The sequence below is a fragment of the Onthophagus taurus genome, chromosome 6 (genome assembly GCF_036711975.1).
Source record: "Onthophagus taurus isolate NC chromosome 6, IU_Otau_3.0, whole genome shotgun sequence".
Classification (NCBI taxonomy): Eukaryota; Metazoa; Arthropoda; class Insecta; order Coleoptera; family Scarabaeidae; genus Onthophagus; species Onthophagus taurus.
Genome location: NC_091971.1, coordinates 12,452,890 through 12,472,407, shown reverse-complemented (window position 1 = coordinate 12,472,407; position 19,518 = coordinate 12,452,890). Strand labels below are relative to the sequence as shown.

At 30.0% G+C, this 19,518-nt stretch overlaps 4 protein-coding genes across 7 annotated transcripts in view; 3 read left to right on the top strand and 1 right to left on the bottom strand.

Moving 5' to 3' along the window:
- The window catches only part of LOC111424353 (E3 ubiquitin-protein ligase ctrip), a 29,212-nt gene extending 17,651 nt beyond the window's left edge, over positions 1-11,561 (top strand). For all 3 annotated transcript variants that reach the window (XM_023057857.2, XM_023057856.2, XM_023057858.2), the window contains 4 exons: positions 409-2,211; positions 2,274-2,462; positions 9,805-10,264; positions 10,320-11,561. In XM_023057857.2, coding sequence (XP_022913625.2) covers positions 409-2,211; positions 2,274-2,462; positions 9,805-10,264; positions 10,320-10,516 — 2,649 coding nt within the window. In that variant the 3' untranslated portion in view covers positions 10,517-11,561. The remainder of the gene's footprint in view (positions 1-408; positions 2,212-2,273; positions 2,463-9,804; positions 10,265-10,319) is intronic.
- Positions 11,562-12,570: 1,009 nt separating this feature from the next.
- On the top strand, positions 12,571-13,422 carry LOC111424296 (spliceosome-associated protein CWC15). The gene is made up of 2 exons (XM_023057795.2): positions 12,571-12,785; positions 12,838-13,422. The coding sequence occupies exons 1-2, from the start codon at positions 12,655-12,657 to the stop codon at positions 13,361-13,363; spliced, it is 657 nt and encodes a 218-aa protein (XP_022913563.1). The 5' UTR covers positions 12,571-12,654; the 3' UTR covers positions 13,364-13,422.
- Positions 13,423-13,485: 63 nt separating this feature from the next.
- LOC111424293 (ribosomal protein L35A) lies at positions 13,486-14,414 on the bottom strand. 2 transcript variants are annotated; one of them, XM_023057793.2, is made up of 3 exons: positions 14,369-14,414; positions 13,745-14,151; positions 13,486-13,576 (listed from the first exon to the last, which is right to left on the bottom strand). In XM_023057793.2, exons 2-3 carry the CDS (start codon positions 14,147-14,149, stop codon positions 13,553-13,555), a joined length of 429 nt encoding a protein of 142 aa, XP_022913561.1. In that variant the 5' UTR covers positions 14,150-14,151; positions 14,369-14,414; the 3' UTR covers positions 13,486-13,552. The 2 variants fall into 2 exon arrangements, with proteins under 2 accessions (XP_022913561.1, XP_022913560.1); XM_023057792.2 differs by lacking the exon at positions 14,369-14,414 and adding an exon at positions 14,209-14,226.
- A 2,977-nt stretch (positions 14,415-17,391) lies between these two features.
- LOC111424281 (adenylate cyclase type 5) overlaps positions 17,392-19,518 on the top strand; it is a 119,387-nt gene continuing 117,260 nt past the window's right edge. Inside the window, exon 1 of the mRNA XM_023057777.2 lies at positions 17,392-17,547. The gene's annotated coding sequence lies outside the window, so the exon portion shown is untranslated. The remainder of the gene's footprint in view (positions 17,548-19,518) is intronic.

Sequence of the window (19,518 nt, the reverse complement as noted above, 5' to 3'; positions counted from 1 at the left end):
AAGTGCTAGATTGTTGTATATTTTTATTGAACTAAAAGTCGAACTAACACTACACCTAGAACTAGCAACATGCGGGTTTAGCCGTCTTAAGAGACGTATGGCTAAACCCGAATGTTTCTAGTTCTAGGTCTAGTGTTAGTTCTAATGCCAGTGTTAGTTGTTATTCAGAGCTAGATTGTTAAATATTTTTATTGAATTAACTAATAAAGAACGTAACGGTGTGGATAGCTATTCGAATTTGTGCCCATTAAAATTATTCATTCAAACAGTTTAAAATGCAAATTAAACATTTTTCATATAACAGAGACAACATTCCCAATATTAATCCGTTATATCACGGTTTTACTGCACATTATATTAATTTTTTAATAAAATATACTTATATTCTAAAAAAATTTCTTTCTTTAGGCTGTGAAGTTTTTAGAAACATACTCAGGCAACGAAGTATCTGGAACTCAACATCCAGCACTTAACGTACTATCAAGATTAACATCATCAATACAAAAATTATCACGTGAAGATTGCGGTATAGCTTTAAACGAATTGAAAGAAATTCTAATAGATTCCGATATATCCCCATTTGAAGTGAATCATTCTGGTTTGATAAAAGCCCTTTTAAATTATTTAGCCGCGACTGAAGGTTGCGTTGATCGCGATCAACGTTTACGTATTTTCATGCACGTTTTTGCCGGTTGTCCAACCGAAAGCAACTCAACCGAACTGACTGAGATTAAATCTGAATGGATGGGTGCTTTAGTTATTAAATTGAATGGATGTATATCGCAATTGGAACAATTTCCGGTTAAAGTACACGATTTGCCAGCGAATTCCGGTGCCGGTAGAGGCGGAACTAGCGCTTTAAAATTCTTTAATACCCATCAATTAAAATGTAACTTACAAAGACATCCGGAATGTACGAATTTAAAGCAATGGAAAGGTGGTACGGTTAAAATAGATCCATTAGCACTTGTACAAGCAATTGAAAGGTATTTGGTTGTTCGAGGTTATGGAAGAGTACGTGATCGTGATAGTGCAGATTCTGATGATATAGATAGTGGTGATGATGATATCGACGATTCTTTAGCTGCCGTTGCTATTTCACAAGCGGGATCAAAACATAAATTACAATTTTTAATTGGAAATAATGTGTTACCTTATAGTATGACGGTTTATCAAGCGGTTAGACAATTTAGTAATAACGGAAATGATCAAAGTGAAACTGATACTGATAACGAAACGCCGCTGGGTAATGCCGGCGTTTGGGTTCAAACGCACACGATTTATTATCGACCTTTAAAGGAAGAACCAGCAAGTTCCAGTAAAGTTAGCGCCGGAAGTTCGTCGTCGTCGCATTCGAGTCGGAAAGGAAAAGGATCGAGTGGTAAAAACGCGTCGAGGAAGAAAGGTGATGAATTATGGAACGAAGGAATAGTTCCAGCAGCGCAATCACCATTAGTTCCGTTTTTGACCACTTCTTTACCGGAGTCGGTAACAATCCAAGATGCTTCTCTCGAAGTTTTATGTCTCCTTAGAATATTACACGCTTTGAATCTTCATTGGAATAGTCTTTATCCGTCGATTGAATACAAGCCGATTTTGCCAACTTCCGATTTTCTTAATGTTAAAATTGCCGCTAAAGCGAGCAGACAACTTCAAGACCCCCTCGTTATAATGACGGGTAATTTACCGAATTGGTTACAACAAATAGCGTCCGTTTGTCCGTTCCTATTTCCGTTTGAAACCAGACAATTACTATTTTACGCCACGTCTTTCGACAGAGACAGAGCATTACAAAGACTGCTTGATATGGCACCGGAATTAACGAGTAGCGATTCTCAGGAAAGGGTCACACCACGGCTGGATCGTAGGAAGAGGACCATTTCTCGCGAAGATATTCTTAAACAAGCTGAGTATGTGATGCAAGATCTCGCCTCATCGAAAGCTTTGTTAGAAATACAATACGAAAACGAAGTGGGGACCGGATTGGGACCGACTTTAGAATTTTACGCTTTAGTTTCAAAAGAATTACAACGCGTCGATTTGGAATTGTGGCACGCTCCGGGTGCTTCAGAGGAATACGTTTATAATAACACCGGGTTATTTCCGGCTCCAGTTCAAAAAGGGGCAAAAGTCGCTCATTTAACCAAGGTTCGATCCAAATTTCGTTTTGTAGGAAAATTTATGGCGAAAGCGGTTATGGATTCGAGAATGGTAAAATGCTTTTCTTATTTATTTTTAAATGAAATTATTTAAAAATTTTTTTTCTTATTTAGTTGGATTTGCCGTTTTCCTTAATATTTTACAAATGGTTATTAAATCATGAACATTGTCTTTCGTTATCGGATTTGGCACATATCGCACCGGAAATTTATAAAAATCTGAGGAAAATGCAAGAAGTCGTTAGGAAACGTGATGGGATACTTAGTGATGCGGAATTGGGAACTTCAGAAAGAAATTCTATGGTAAAATAATATATTTTTTGTTCATTAAATAATATTATAACATAAATTAATTTTTAACCACAATGTTAACCTTTAAGGACCAATACAGGGTTTTCCAAAAGTAACGGATAAATTCGTAACAATTCATGGAAAAATCTCTGAGACGGGTCTAAAGATTTAAATCTTTTGCAATTCTTTGGTATAAATTTAAAAAAATTTCCGCTATTTTTAAACGAGTAATGACGTCATCAATATTTTTTTCAAATAGCAATGAATGCCCCATTTCTATCTCGGAATATGAAAGAGGACTTTTTCTGAATCTAGTACAGTCAATATTAATATTGGTTACATAAGAAAATGTTCGAGAAAAATTATCTTAAAGTTGCATAATTTTCCATTCATTTGAGATAGAAAAAAAGCAGTAGCTATGGGTAACCATGGCAACCAACTGTTTCAGATATCAAAATTTAATCATTGTCTAAAGCTGGCTACACACGTAACTGCAAACTTGGCAAGTATGCATGATCAATCTTTTTGTACAAGTATGCTTTAGCGCTTGATGATGGATTGAATTTTAAAGGTGGCTACACACGTAACTGCAAACTTGACAAGCATGCATGATCAATCTTTTTGTACAAGCATGTAAAATTCAATCCATCATTCGGATTGCACAAGCAAAATGTTTGTGCAAAATTATCCTACAAACGGTAAGGCATACTTGTCAAGTTTGCAGTTACGTGTGTAGCCACCTTTAATAAAATATCTAATACTGGTTGCCATGGTTACACATGGCTACTGCTATTTTTCTACCTCAAATGAATGAAAAATCGGTTTAGGACAAATCTAGATCCATGATGAACCTTAGTATTGTTCCAAGGTCTTGTTCTTTTATGTCAGTATAAAATATTAATATGTGTAAATGTTAGGCGAACCTTTCGGAAAACCTTTCGTATTTTAGAGGCGTATGGAAACCTGACAGCGGCTTTAGATGAAAGTTCTGAAGTATAAAACGTCTTTGGTTTTCTGGAGTTATCATATTCTTCACCTGTGTCCTGGAAATTCTTACCAGCACAAAGTTACCTTTTAGTCCATCTATGTTATCTGTTTTAAGTGGCTCTTTTGTAGTCTACAGCCGGGTTTGTTCTTTGGCCAGTTGAGCCAATACAAGACGTATCTACGTCATCATGCTTGGTTCTACAGCTCGTTGGGATCTTTCACAAATCGTCTTTTTGACCTCCTGATCGATCTTTTATTCACAAGTCCATGGAGATCAAAGATAATTCTTGTGGTACTTTTTATCTCCAATCTGACTACACGGCCAACCCATCACAACCTTTGCACTTTGATAAATTTAACTATCTTTGACTTACAATATAAAAGATATAACTCGAAGTCACCAGACATAGCTGTCATTAATAGTGCCATATACAGCCTGTTTCAGAGTTACTATCAAAATACTTGGCAGTTCTTAAAAATTCATTTCTTTCCCCATCAAATAGCAAACTAACATTTTAATCTAGTAGCTCATGAATGTTTTACACTCGATGTTATTGAAGAAATACTATCGTAAAAAGAATGTTTTTAAATATTAATAATAAAAAAAAATTATGGCATTCCATTTAAAAAAAAAGTTGAAAGTCGCCATTTTGAAATAATTCGTCCAATTGACAATCTGGTATCACCATCGTGTAGAGAATGTCCTAAAACATATTACTGTCAAATATTTTGAAAGTAGTACCCATAGTCTGGCTAAAAAAAATAAGGCGCTTATTCTGAAACAGGCTGTATTCTTCTAAGCACTTTCTTCTCGACTCTCTCTACTACCTCTTGATCTTTCTGTACTAAGATCCATGTTTCTGACTATTGGACATATTAAGGTCTTGCATAGGACTAATTACATTTTCTTGGTAGCTCAGATGTGAAGCGTTTTAAGTCCCTGGAAGCATTGGATTATCCTCTTTTCTATTTCCTTAATGACAGAATTTGTATTATTCATCAGGGATCCCAAGTATATGAAACTGCCAACCGTTTCTATCTTGTCATCCCCAACTTCCGAATGTTCCGGTATGATCATTTCCACTACCGGCCTTTGCCACCATCTACTTGGTCTTGGTAAAATTTGTCTTAAACCCATCTTTTCTGCCTCCGGGGCGAAGTTAAAAGGCAGACATGACAGCCCATCTCCTTATTGTAGACCTTGATGGCTTTCAAATGTTCTTGATAGATCTACTGGTGTTATGACTTTACAGGAAACCTTCCTGGGAGTTAAACGTGTCATTGGTACTAGGTTGGGCTGCCTTTGCTGAAGTATATTTATAGGTTCAGAAAGAAATCAAGTAAATTTTTTTTAAGTCCTCATACTACTGAGCAAAGGATCTGAGTTCAAGAAGAGTCCCTTGAATATACCTCTAAAGTCTTGGCGAAAACGCTTAATACACGCCTGTGCTGCCTCCTCAGATAGTTGACTAATAGGTTGTAATGCAGTTTTTATTATGACTGCGTGAATTAGTATCCTGTGCATTGCCGATGTATTTTGTTGCTCGTGTTGGGTTGGTCCAGATTTACTCAATTTACAACTTGTGCTGCTTGAACAATAATTTCGTCTTCTAAAGTGGAACGAAGCAATTCTGTTTTCCTTCTGTTACTCGTTTCATTGAATTTCCCAAACGATTTTCGAGGATGACCTGGCCGATATTGCGTAGCCACGGGAATATTAAATAGTCCTTCTAACCAGAGGTCACTTATGTGCTTTGGTGCATCTTGATATTGCTTCGCATTTGAAATGTGCGAAACTACTTGAAATTTTTTGTATCTTGTATGTTGGTCTTTTAACACTCCAATAGTTGCATGTCATCTAAGAGATGACGTAAACAGTCTGCCTGGACTAGCCTGTTAATTTTGCATCATAGAAAAAAATATATATATTTTGATATTAACCTAGTATGCCATGAATACCTAGTGTGACTTAGTGAATAACCAAATGAAGTGAGGGTTTGAAAATTTGCAGACCATCTTTTTTGCTACCAATTGACGTTCTAACTGCAAAATTTCATTATTTTGCATCACACGAAGATTTCAATGCCAAAAGTAACATCTAAACGGTAACTTAAAGATAAAATTGACAGTTTGACATTTTTAATGACAAGTCAACCTCAATTTTTGCTACCAATTGACGTTCTAACTGTAAAATTCGATCATTTTGCATCACAAGAAAATTTTAACGTCAAAACTGACATTTGAATGACATATTGAAGATTAAATTACAATTTTCTTGCAATTTGACATTCTTAATGATAGGTCAACCTCAATTTTTGCTACCAATTGACGTTCTAACTGTAAAATTTGAGTATTTTGCATCACACGAAGATTTTAATGCCAAAAGTAACATCTAAATGATAGCTTAAAGACAAAATTGACAGTTTGATATTCTAAATGACATATTTAGCTTATTTTCTGCTACCAATTGACATTGTAACTATCAAATTTGATCATTTTGCGTCACAAGAAGATTTTAATATCAAAAGTGTCATTTGAGTGACATCTTAAAGATTAAATTTACAATTTTCTTGCAGTTTAACATTCTAAATGACATGTCAACCTCAATTTTTGCTACCAGTTGACGTTCTAACTGCAAAATTTCATTATTTTGCATCACACGAAGATTTCAATGCCAAAAGTAACATCTAAACGGTAACTTAAAGATAAAATTGACAGTTTGACATTTTTAATGACAAGTCAACCTCAATTTTTGCTACCAATTGACGTTCTAACTGTAAAATTCGATCATTTTGCATCACAAGAAAATTTTAACGTCAAAACTGACATTTGAATGACATATTGAAGATTAAATTACAATTTTCTTGCAATTTGACATTCTTAATGATAGGTCAACCTCAATTTTTGCTACCAATTGACGTTCTAACTGTAAAATTTGAGTATTTTGCATCACACGAAGATTTTAATGCCAAAAGTAACATCTAAATGATAGCTTAAAGACAAAATTGACAGTTTGATATTCTAAATGACATATTTAGCTTATTTTCTGCTACCAATTGACATTGTAACTATCAAATTTGATCATTTTGCGTCACAAGAAGATTTTAATATCAAAAGTGTCATTTGAGTGACATCTTAAAGATTAAATTTACAATTTTCTTGCAGTTTAACATTCTAAATGACATGTCAACCTCAATTTTTGCTACCAGTTGACGTTCTAACTGTAAAATTTGATTATTTTGCATCACACGAAGATTTTAATGCCAAACGTAACATCTAAATGATAACTTAAGGATAAAATTGACATTTTTAATGACAGGTCAACCTCAACTTTTGCTATCAATTAACGTTCTAACTAAAAAATTCGATCATTTTGCATCACAAGAAAATTTTAACGTCAAAACTGACATTTGAATGACATATTGAAGATTAAATTACAATTTTCTTACAATTTGACATTCTTAATGACAGGTCAACCTCAATTTTTGCTACTAATTGACGTTCTAACTGTAAAATTTGATTATTTTGCATCACACGAAGATTTTAATGCCAAAAGCAACATCTAAATGATAGCTTAAAGACAAAATTGACAGTTTGATATTCTAAAAGACATATTTAGCTTATTTTCTGCTACCAATTAACATTGTAACTATCAAATTTGATCATGTTGCGTCACAAGAAGATTTTAATATCAAAAGTGTCATTTGAATGACATCTTAAAGATTAAATTTACAATTTTCTTGCAGTTTTTTCATTCTAAATGACATGTCAATCTCAATTTTTGCTACCAATTCACGTTCTAACTGTATAATTTGATTATTTTACATCACACGAAGATTTTAATGCCAAAAGTAACATCTAAATGATAACTTAAAGATAAAATTGACAGCTTGACATTTTTAATGACAGGTCAACCTCAATTTTTGCTACCAATTGACGTTCTAACTGTAAAATTCGATCATTTTGCATCACAAGAAAATTTTAACGTCAAAACTGACATTTGAATGACATATTGAAGATTAAATTGCAATTTACTTACAATTTGACATTCTTAATGACAGGTCAACCTCAATTTTTGCTACTAATTGACGTTCTAACTGTAAAATTTGATTATTTTGCATCACACGAAGATTTTAATGCCAAAAGTAACATCTAAACGATAACTTAAAGATACAATTGACAGTTTGACATTTTTAATGACAAGTCAACCTCAATTTTTGCTACCAATTGTCGTTCTAACTGTAAACTTCGATCATTTTGCATCACAAGAAAATTTTAACGTCGAAACTGACATTTGAATGACATATTGAAGATTAAATTACAATTTACTTACAATTTGACATTCTTAATGACAGGTCAACCTCAATTTTTGCTACCAATTGACGTTCTAACTGTAAAATTTGATTATTTTGCTTCACACGAAGATTTTAATGCCAAAAGTAACATCTAAATGATAGCTTAAAGACAAAATTGACAGTTTGATATTCTAAATGACATATTTAGCTTATTTTCTGCTACCAATTAACATTGTAACTATCAAATTTGATCATGTTGCGTCACAAGAAGATTTTAATATCAAAAGTGTCATTTGAGTGACATCTTAAAGATTAAATTTACAATTTTCTTGCAGTTTGACATTCTAAATGACATGTCAACCTCAATTTTTGCTACCAGTTTACGTTCTAACTGTAAAATTTGATTATTTTGCATCACACGAAGATTTTAATGTCAAAAGTAACATCTAAATGATAACTTAAAGATAAAAGTGACAGTTTGACATTTTTAATGACAGGTCAACCTCAACTTTTGCTATCAATTGACGTTCTAACTAAAAAATTCGATCATTTTGCATCACAAGAAAATTTTAACGTCAAAACTGACTTGTGAATGACATATTGATGATTAAATTACAATTTTCTTACAATTTGACATTCTTAATGATAGGTTAACCTCAATTTTTGTTATCAATTTACGTTCTAACTATAAAATTTGATTATTTTGCATCACACGAAGATTTTAATGCCAAAAGTAACATCTAAATGATAGCTTAAAGACAAAATTGACAATTTGATATTCTAAATGACATATTTAGCTTATTTTCTGCTACCAATTAACATTGTAACTATCAAATTTGATCATTTTGCGTCACAAGAAGATTTTAATATCAAAAGTGTCATTTGAGTGACATCTTAAAGATTAAATTTACAATTTTCTTGCAGTTTGACATTCTAAATGACATGTCAACCTCAATTTTTGCTACCAGTTGACGTTCTAACTGTAAAATTTGATTATTTTGCATCACACGAAGATTTTAATGTCAAAAGTAACATCTAAATGATAACTTAAAGATAAAATTGACAGTTTGACATTTTTAATGACAGGTCAACCTCAATTTTTGCTACCAATTGACGTTCTAACTGTAAAATTCGATCATTTTGCATCACAAGAAAATTTTAACGTCAAAACTGACATTTGAGTGACATATTGAAGATTAAATTACAATTTGCTTACAATTTAACATTCTTAATGACAGGTTAACCTCTATTTTTGCTACCAGTTGACGTTCTAACTGTAAAATTTGATTATTTTGCATCACACGAAGATTTTAATGTCAAAAGTAACATCTAAATGATAACTTAAAGATAAAATTGACAGTTTGACATTTTTAATGACAGGTCAACCTCAATTTTTGCTACCAATTGACGTTCTAACTGTAAAATTCGATCATTTTGCATCACAAGAAAATTTTAACGCCAAAACTGACATTTGAGTGACATATTGAAGATTAAATTACAATTTGCTTACAATTTAACATTCTTAATGACAGGTTAACCTCTATTTTTGCTACCAGTTGACGTTCTAACTGTCAAATTTGATTATTTTGCATCACACGAATATTTTAATGCCAAAAGTAACATCTAAATGATAACTTAAAGATAAAATTGACAATTTGACATTTTTAATGACAGATCAACCTCAATTTTTGCTACCAATTGACGTTCTAACTGTAAAATTCGATCATTTTGCATCACAAGAAAATTTTAACGTCAAAACTGACATTTGAATGACATATTGAAGATTAAATTACAATTTTCTTACAATTTGACATTCTTAATGACAGGTCAACCTCAATTTTTACTACCAACTGACGTTCTAACTGTAAAATTTGATTATTTTGCATCACACGAAGAATTTTTCAAAGAATTTTGGAACCAAAACAGTTGGTCCTGAAAGGGTTAAAGATCTCTAATTATCAAATACTTAGTTAAGAAGGAAGCTGCTTAACTAAGCTTTTTAAATAAAAATATTTAAATTAATGTGTTATTCGTTTTTAACTTTTATTATAATTATATTTATATTTTTTTAGATTGAAGCACTGGACTTTGATGGTTGTTCAATAGCTGATTTAAGTATTGATTTTGTATTACCTGGTCATAATATAGAGTTGATGCGCAACGGAAAATCAACCCCAGTAACAATACATAACTTACATCAATACGTGAGCCTTGTATCCCACTGGTATTTATACGAAGGCGTCCAACGTCAAATGGAATCATTGCGAGAAGGATTCGAATCGGTGTTTCCGCTACAAAACTTGCGCATGTTCCAACCGGAAGAGCTGGAAGCAGTTTTTTGTGGAAGTCCCCGTGATACTGTCACCGGATGGGACGTGAAAACTCTGATGGAGTGTTGTCGGCCGGATCATGGATATAACGCTGATTCGCGTGCAATTGGGTTTTTGTTTGAAATTTTAAGCTCGTACGATCGTGAAGAACAAAGGATGTTTGTTCAATTCCTTACTGGAAGTCCTCGTTTACCAGTTGGAGGTAAGAAAGTTAATACATTCCAATCTTGATTTTAATTTTTTTTTTTTTAATTAAGGTTTTAAATCGTTATCGCCCCCTTTAACGGTTGTGAGAAAAACTTTGGAACCAAATATGAATCCAGATGATTTTCTACCATCAGTGATGACGTGTGTAAATTATTTAAAATTGCCAGATTATTCGAGTATAGAGGTGATGCGCGAAAAGCTGCGCCTGGCGGCATCGGAAGGGCAGCATTCATTTTATTTATCGTAAAAAGGTCGGTATTGAAGAGTTAAAAAAAGAAACAGAATGAATTTAAAAAAACAATTAAAACTAGTGTAAATTATCTACTCCTACCGATATGATGGTGCAAAAATAATCATCAGAGGCATAAAAAAAAACTGAATATAATTTAAATAGTGATGTAAATATCGTTTTGTTCTTCTCCCCTTTTTCGATGATAAGAAAACGCGCCCTTTAGAGCACTGAAAAAATCGTTTACTTTGTTTCAATAATTACTAGTTTTTATTATAACATTTATTACATAGTTTAATGATTTGTGATGAAAAATGCGAAATGTACTGATGAAGCATCAATAGTAAATTTAGTCTGTTTTTTTTTATTATGTTATGTAACTGTTATATTTCTCTTCAAAGGTTCTCCGCGAAGAATTTCGTTTATATTGTTTTATTTAGTTTGTCGTTTTTCACACCTTAATAACAATTTAGTAATTTTTTTCGCCATATTAGTGCATACAAGTTAAGTGTTTAAATAGAAAAAATATCCCATAATTATTATTTTATTGCTTCATATCAAAAAAAATCGGTTGTTACCAAAACAAAAAAAACAAGCTACTTTCTCATTTATTTATTTGGTGATAACACCGCGTAATCAAACTTATTAAAATCTCTTTTGTTACTATTGTGTTATTTCGAAGGGGAAACTTAGGACAAACGACCGTGCAATGGACGCTTTACGTTGTGGTGATAAGTGATATATAAGTAAACTTTAAACGCATCTATTAATAACGATGATAACTATTTTGCCAAACTCTGTATAAAAATAATATTACAATGAAGAGAAAATATCGCGTGGAAGATGGAGCGTTAAGAAAAAAATTTGTCGCGTATGGAAACAAACTTGTAACCCACCAATGATAGGAAGGATCCATTATGGAGATGTTTGGGGCTATGGAGCTGATTATATTAAGAGCTAAACAACAGCACCATACTCTGTGGGTATTATATTTAATTTAAAAAAAAAGTAGTTAAGTTGAAAGCAAGAAAGTGTAATGTTTCAATAAATTTGTATACTGCAATTCATGTTTTTTTTTTTAATTTTACCAGTTAACTTGATGATTTTAATGATTTTGAACAATTTTGCAAAGCTTTAATCAGTTCTCAACCTCTTTACAGTACTTCTGATCAACTTAGAACTGCAGTGAATCAGTTTTTAATGATTTAGACAAACTTGCAATGATTAACAAGATGATATCCATGATTTTAAACAATTTTGAACAGTTGCAAGAGAGTTCTTTACTATTTAGACGAGTTGTCAATGATTACAAACCCAATTTTAATGATTTTGAGCAATTTTGCAAAGCTTTAATCAGTTCTCAACCTCTTTGCACTACTTATCAACAACTTAGAACTGCAGTGAATCAGTTTTTAATGATTTAGACAAAGTTGCAATGATTAACAAGAAGATTTCCATGATTTTGAACAGTTGCAAGAGAGTTCTTTACTATTTATACAAGTTTTCAATGATTACAAACTCGATTTTAATGATTTTGAACAATTTTGCAGCTTTAATCAGTTCTCAACCTCTTTGCACTACTTCTCAACAACTTAGAACTGCAGTGAATCAGTTTTTAATGATTTAGACAAAGTTGCAATGATTAACAAGAAGATTTCCATGATTTTGAACAGTTGCAAGAGAGTTCTTTACTATTTAGACGAGTTGTCAGTGATTACAAACCCAATTTTAATGATTTTGAACAATTTTGCAAAGCTTTAATCAGTTCTCAATCGTTAAGTCAACAATTAATCTAGATCTAGATAATAAAAATAACTAAGGAATTTGATGAAAAATTTAAACACAGTTCTTCAGCGCCATCTTTTGGTACTGATTCGACTTAAAAGTTAGGCATGACGTTAGATCTTGTTTTCTTGGTCTAATTTATAAATTATAATTCCTAATTTAGTAACAATTACCATGATTTTAACTATCAATGACAAACAACCATTTATTTAAATAAATTAAATATTTATTATACCAAACCATTACATATATTTTAATTAATTACGCTTAATACATTTAGATGTCGCCACAATTTTTTTTTTGACATTGACAGATTAGTCATTTTAATCCGTTGTTTATTTCGCATTTTCCATACTTTTGCGTTTTAAATAATGACTACGGCTGCGAGACCAACGTTCGAACCTGCCAGAGGTGGCCAAGGGCGAAATGAAAAAGATCTTAGTGCAATTTCTCGTCAATATTCAAGTAGAGATCTTCCAGGACACACCAAACTAAAATATAGGTTAGAATTAATTTTTTCGTTTTAATCACTTAATTAAATTTAACTTGTTTAGAGAACACGGTCAAGGTACAACTGAAGAAGTAAGGAATCGCGATTTCCGTAAAGAACTCGAAGAACGCGAAAGAGAAGCCCGCGGATCGAGAGGAAATAGACCATCTTCAGAACAAACAAAACGTTTAAAACTCGATCAAGTTCCTGCGGCAAGTTTAGACGCGGATGATCCCCTTGAGGAAGATTCAGATTCTTCGGAGAGTGATGAAGATGATACTGAAGCTCTTTTGGCTGAGTTAAACAAAATTAAGAAAGAAAGGGCGATGGAACAGGCTAAAAAAGAGATCGAACGGCGACAGGAAGAAGAAAGGATACGAATGGAGAATATTTTAAGTGGAAACCCCTTATTGACACATTATTCAGCTGGTTCTGCTAAATCAGAGCATAAAGTAAAAAGGCGATGGGATGATGATGTTGTTTTTAAGAATTGTGCAAGATCCGAACCAGAAAAAAAGAGTAATGTTTTTATTAATGATTCGTTAAGATCAGATTTTCATAGGAAATTTATGGAAAAATATGTTAAATAATTTAATAATAATTAATGAATTGGTGTTTAAGTAATAAATAAAACTACATTTAATTTAAATTTTTGTTTTTAATTTTGTAAAATTTTAGGTTATTACTTTTTAAATAAGTGTAATTAAACAAATTTCATCAATAAAAAAACACTTTATTGAAAACTTTTTATTTAACTTATATTACAAAGAATATTTTTTTTAAATCGATGAGGGATACATCATCTGCAACAAATAAAAACAATTTAAAAGGAGTCATCACATAAGTTGCTAAATAAATAAATTATATATAATCAGTAATAAAATTTGACATCATTAATCAGGTTTCAAATGTCTTACAGCATCATTAAAAATAAATAAATTAAAATTAATAAATCTAAAATTGTTACTTACAATTCTAATACGATGTCCCATAGCTTTAGCAGGCAAATTTCTCTTAAATTTCGCCCTAACGGCCCCCGTGCATCCATGGGGTCTGGTTACTTTGCCCCAAATAGCCCTAACCTTACTTTTCTTACTTTTTGGTTTACCAGGAATACAAGTCTTGTTTTTCGCTTTATAAACGTACACGCACTTCTTTCCAACATAAAACCAACTGTCGGTCTTTTTCTCGCAGGCTTCAATCTTCAAAAGGGCCGTATTTTCGTGTTGATTACGAAGCCCACGTTTGTACCCAGTAAAAATCGCCTTCGCGTATAACCTTCCGTGTCGTTTCAACGGCCTCTTTTTCAACGTCGATTGTTCACCAGCGGGGGCTTTGCCCTTTTTCTCTACTTTCGGTTTTTTGTCGTCTGCCATCGCTGAAATAAACGTGAAAAATTAATCCTAACCTCAAATGATAACAAAACGTTCATCACCAAACATCCACAAAATGAAACCGTTTTTTTGAAAATTCTTAATGAAAAGTTATTTTTGGGAGGTTTATATTAAGGTTTTTGATGATATTTAAACGTATTTTTGAGGAATTTGGGTATAAAAACGATTTTTTTCGTTGATTTTGATGAAAGTTGCACTTACCTTACGTCAGGTTTGGGTAAAAGAAGTGAAGTTGGGTACGGTTGGTACTGTTTGAAGTTAGTTACAAAAAGAATATTACTAGATTATTTTTGTTTTATTATTTAATATGTGGTAATTTTTGTAATAATAATTATATCTAATAAATTTATAATGAATAAAAATGAATGTAATAATAAATATATTGTAAATTAATTTTGGGAAATGTTTATTATGTAGTGCCATCTCCTGATGTAATATCTAATTAAATTTAAATTTATTTTTTTTTAATAAATATATTGTTTATTTATAAATATATTTAATTATAAATTAAATCCTGTTGGTAGTATAACCAACGTTGTGTATACAATTGTATGTTATAAATTAATTTTGAGAAATGTTTATTATGCAGTGCCATCTATTGGTGTAATATGTAATTAAATTTCCATTTTAATTCATTTTTATAAATAATATATTTAATTATAAATTAAATTTTGTTTAGTTGTATGATCAACTTTATGTGTATACAATTGTATATTATAAATTAATTTTGCGAAATCTTTATTAAATAGTACCATCTCCTAATGTCATATCTAATTAAATTTAAATTTAATTCTTTTATAAATATATTCTTTATTTATAAATATATTTAATTATAAATTAAATCTTGTTGGTAGTATAACCAACGTTGTGTATACAATTGTATGTTATAAATTAATTTTGAGAAATGTTTATTATGTAGTGCCATCTTTTGGTGTAATATGTAATTAAATTTCAATTTAATTTATTTTTATAAATATATTATTTATTTATAAATATATTTAATTATAATTTAAATTTTGTTTATTAGTATGATCAACTTTATGTGTATACAATTGCATATTATTATAAATTAATTTTGTGAAATGTTTATTAAGTAGTGCCATCTCCTGATGTAATATTTAATTAAATTTAAATTTAATGTTTTTTTATAAATATATTCTTTATTTATAAATATATTTAATTATAAATTAAATCTTGTTGGTAGTATAACCAACGTTGTGTATACAATTGTATGTTATAAATTAATTTTGAGAAATATTTAATATGTAGCGTCATCTATTGGTGTAATATGTAATTAAATTTCAATTTAATTTATTTTTATAAATATATTATTTATTTATAAATATATTTAATTATAAATTAAATTTTGTTTAGTTGTATAATCAACTTTATATGTATACAATTATGTATTGTAAATTAATTTTGTGAAATATTTATTACCATTTCCTGATGTAATGTTAATTTTTTTTATAAATATATTCTTTATTTATAAATATATTTAATTATAAATTAAATCTTGTTGGTAGTATAACCAACGTTGTGTATACAATTGTATGTTATAAATTAATTTTGAGAAATGTTTATTATGTAGTGCCATCTTTTGGTGTAATATGTAATTAAATTTCAATTTAATTTATTTTTATACATATATTATTTATTTATAAATATATTTAATTATAATTTAAATTTTGTTTATTAGTATGATCAACTTTATGTGTATACAATTGTATATTATTATAAATTAATTTTGTGAAATGTTTATTAAGTAGTGCCATCTCCTGATGTAATATTTAATTAAATTTAAATTTAATGTTTTTTTATAAATATATTCTTTATTTATAAATATATTTAATTATAAATTAAATCTTGTTGGTAGTATAACCAACGTTGTGTATACAATTGTATGTTATAAATTAATTTTGAGAAATATTTAATATGTAGCGTCATCTATTGGTGTAATATGTAATTAAATTTCAATTTAATTTATTTTTATAAATATATTATTTATTTATAAATATATTTAATTATAAATTAAATTTTGTTTAGTTGTATAATCAACTTTATATGTATACAATTATGTATTGTAAATTAATTTTGTGAAATATTTATTACCATTTCCTGATGTAATGTTAATTTTTTTTATAAATATATTCTTTATTTATAAATATATTTAATTATAAATTAAATCTTGTTGGTAGTATAACCAACGTTGTGTATACAATTGTATGTTATTTATAAATTAATTTTGAGAAATGTTTATTATGTAGCGCCATCTATTGGTGTAATATATAATTAAATTTCAATTTAATTTATTTTTATAAATATATTATTTATTTATAAATATGTTTAATTATGAATTAAATCTTGTTTAGTTGTATAATCAACTTTCTATGTATATAATTCTATATTGTAAATTAATTTTGTGAAATATTTATTATGTAGTGCCATCTCCTGGTGTAATATCTAATTAAATTTGAATTTAATTTATTTTATAAATAAATACATTTAATTATAAATCAAATCTTGTTGGTAGTATAATCAACGTGATGTGTATACAATTGTGTATGCACAAAGGGTTTTGATTGTTGTGGGCTATTGATCTGTAAGCGATAGTACCGAAACGTCGTTTGCACATGATTGGGCCCTCTTTAAAGGGCATTTAAGTTTACGTGGGGTTCTCAACGGATTATATGTATAGCAGAATCAAAGACCTTTGCGCCCCACTTCCTGGAGAACTACCTTATAACGTTATCGATTCCCTGTACACTCGAACGTTGCATGTGCAACGGAATGAAAACGTCCAGAAAAACGAAACGAAATAGTATTTTTTTTTGCTTTTCGCTCCCGGTTTAAAACGGAAACTTATAATCTTTAGGTTCGCACGCGAGGTTTCGCATATAATTGAATTAATTTTCAGATTTGGCGAAAGATTTGAGAAGAAAATTGCTGTGGTAACACTGTTTTTATTCCCACATCTTCATCGTACGTTAAAAAAGAAACACTAATTTACCGATCGAGGTGAGTTATCACCAGATTTGATAACAATAACAAGATGGAGAAAAAATTGTTACTCGTTAAAGTAATTTTGAGCAATTTGCGATTTAATAAGACGTTTAAAGAACTTCACAAAGCTTTTTGAAAAGATTTTTTTAATTAGTTGAACTGGTCATGCGTCAAAGTAGAGCTTTTCAGTCCTATAGACACCTGTAGCGGAAAAGCTGCGCATTCACGTTAGTAGTTTCGGTGAGGTCGGGAGCGACTGATATCCGGTTATAACGTTCTTTTCGTATATAAAGCTTTTTAAAACAATCCGGTTTCATTCGAATCAAATATAATTGGGCTGAAATATTATTTTTCCAAACTAAAATCATCTCCGATCGGTAAGTTATTTTAATAATTAGCTTAATAAGATTAATAACTTAAATTGCATAATTTATTTTCGTTGAAATTAACTGTTATATGATAATGAGGCACGTGCATCGTGTTGATACACAAAACTCTTATCGTGTTAAAGTAGAGGGGCGCTTATCATTTAACTTTTGATGGAGAAATTCAAAAATCGCGATCCTTTGTTTCGCATTGCAAATTTAATTTGGGTAAAATCAGTAGTGAAAAAGGTAATTTTATTTTTTTTTAAATCAAATTTACATAAAATACGTATAAAATCGATACCGTTACCTTTTTTTCTTATTAAATCATCCTCGTTTCTTTTTCGTGCTTCCTTCTTCTTGGTTACCGATATGAAATTGAATTTGCCGAACTGTGTGTTGTTGTTGGCAACATTCAAAAATCGTTTATATTTTGTATACTAAAATTTGTATTTGTAACAGTTCTATATTTTTATTAACTAACTCTAGACCTAGAACTTAAATTCGGTTTTAGCTCTACGTCTATTAAGATGAATTCGCTATAAAATTAATTTCTTGAAGGATCCTTGTGAAAATATCACCAATTATTAATTAAAGTATACTCTTTTTGAAAAATCACTTTCAGTTCTTGAGAAATAAATGTTTGAAACGATCGATAATTTTTTCAAATTTTGCAATTATCGCCGATTAAGTTTTAAAAATTCGTATAAAATCCATTTCTTGGAATATGAGTTTGAAAATTACCCAAAGTGTTAATAAAAGTGTCCTCTTTCCAATGAACCAACCCGTTTTGAAAAATAACTTTTAGTTTTTGAGAAAACAATATTTGAAGTTTTGAGAAAAATTTCGCTGTTGCAGTTTTCATCGATAACTTGCAAAATTCGCTATAAAATTAGTTTCTTGAACGATCCTTTTGAAAATATCACCAATTACTAATTAAAGTATCCTCTTTTTAATGCAAAACGCCGTTTTGAAAAATCTCTTTTAGTTCTTGAGAAAAAAATTTTTGAAATAATCGACAATTTTTTCGAATTTTGCAATTTTCGCCGATTAAGTTTTAAAAATTCGTATAAAATTCAGTTCTTGGAATATGAGTATGAAAATTTCCCAAAGTGTTAATAAAAGTGTCCTCTTTCCAGTGAACCAACCCGTTTTGAAAAATAACTTTTAGTTTTTGAGAAAACAATATTTGAAGTTTTAAGAAAATTTTCGATGTTGCAATTTTCATCGATAACTTGCAAAATTCGCTATAAAATTAATTTATTGAAGGATCCTTGTGGAAATATCACCAATTATTAATGAAAGTATCCTCTTTTTAATGCAAAAAGCCGATTTAAAAAATCTCTTTTACTTCTTGAGAAATAAATTTTTGAAATGATTGGCAATTTTTTCGAATATTTGCAATTTTCGCCGATTAAGTTTTAAAAATTCGTATAAAATCCAGTTCTTGGAATATGAGTATGAAAATTTCCCAAAGTGTTAATAAAAGTGTCCTCTTTCCAGTGAACCAACCCGTTTTGAAAAATAACTTTTAGTTTTTGAGAAAACAATGTTTGACGTTTTGAGAAAATTTTCGATGTTGCAGTTTTCATCGATAACTTGCAAAATTCGTTATAAAATTAGTTTCTTGAACGATCTTTTTGAAAATATCACCAATTACTAATTAAAGTATCCTCTTTTTAATGCCAAACGCCGTTTTGAAAAATCACTTTTAGTTCTTGAGAAAAAAATTTCTGAAATAATGGACAATTTTTTCGAATTTTGCAATTTTCGCCGATTAAGTTTTAAAAATTCGTATAAAATCCAGTTCTTGGAATATGAGTATGAAAATTACCCAAGGTGTTAATAAAAGTGTCCTCTTTCCAATGAACCAACCCGTTTTGAAAAATAACTTTTAGTTTTTGAGAAAACAATATTTGAAGTTTTGAGAAAATTTTCGATGTTGCAGTTTTCATCGATAACTTGCAAAATTCGTTATAAAAT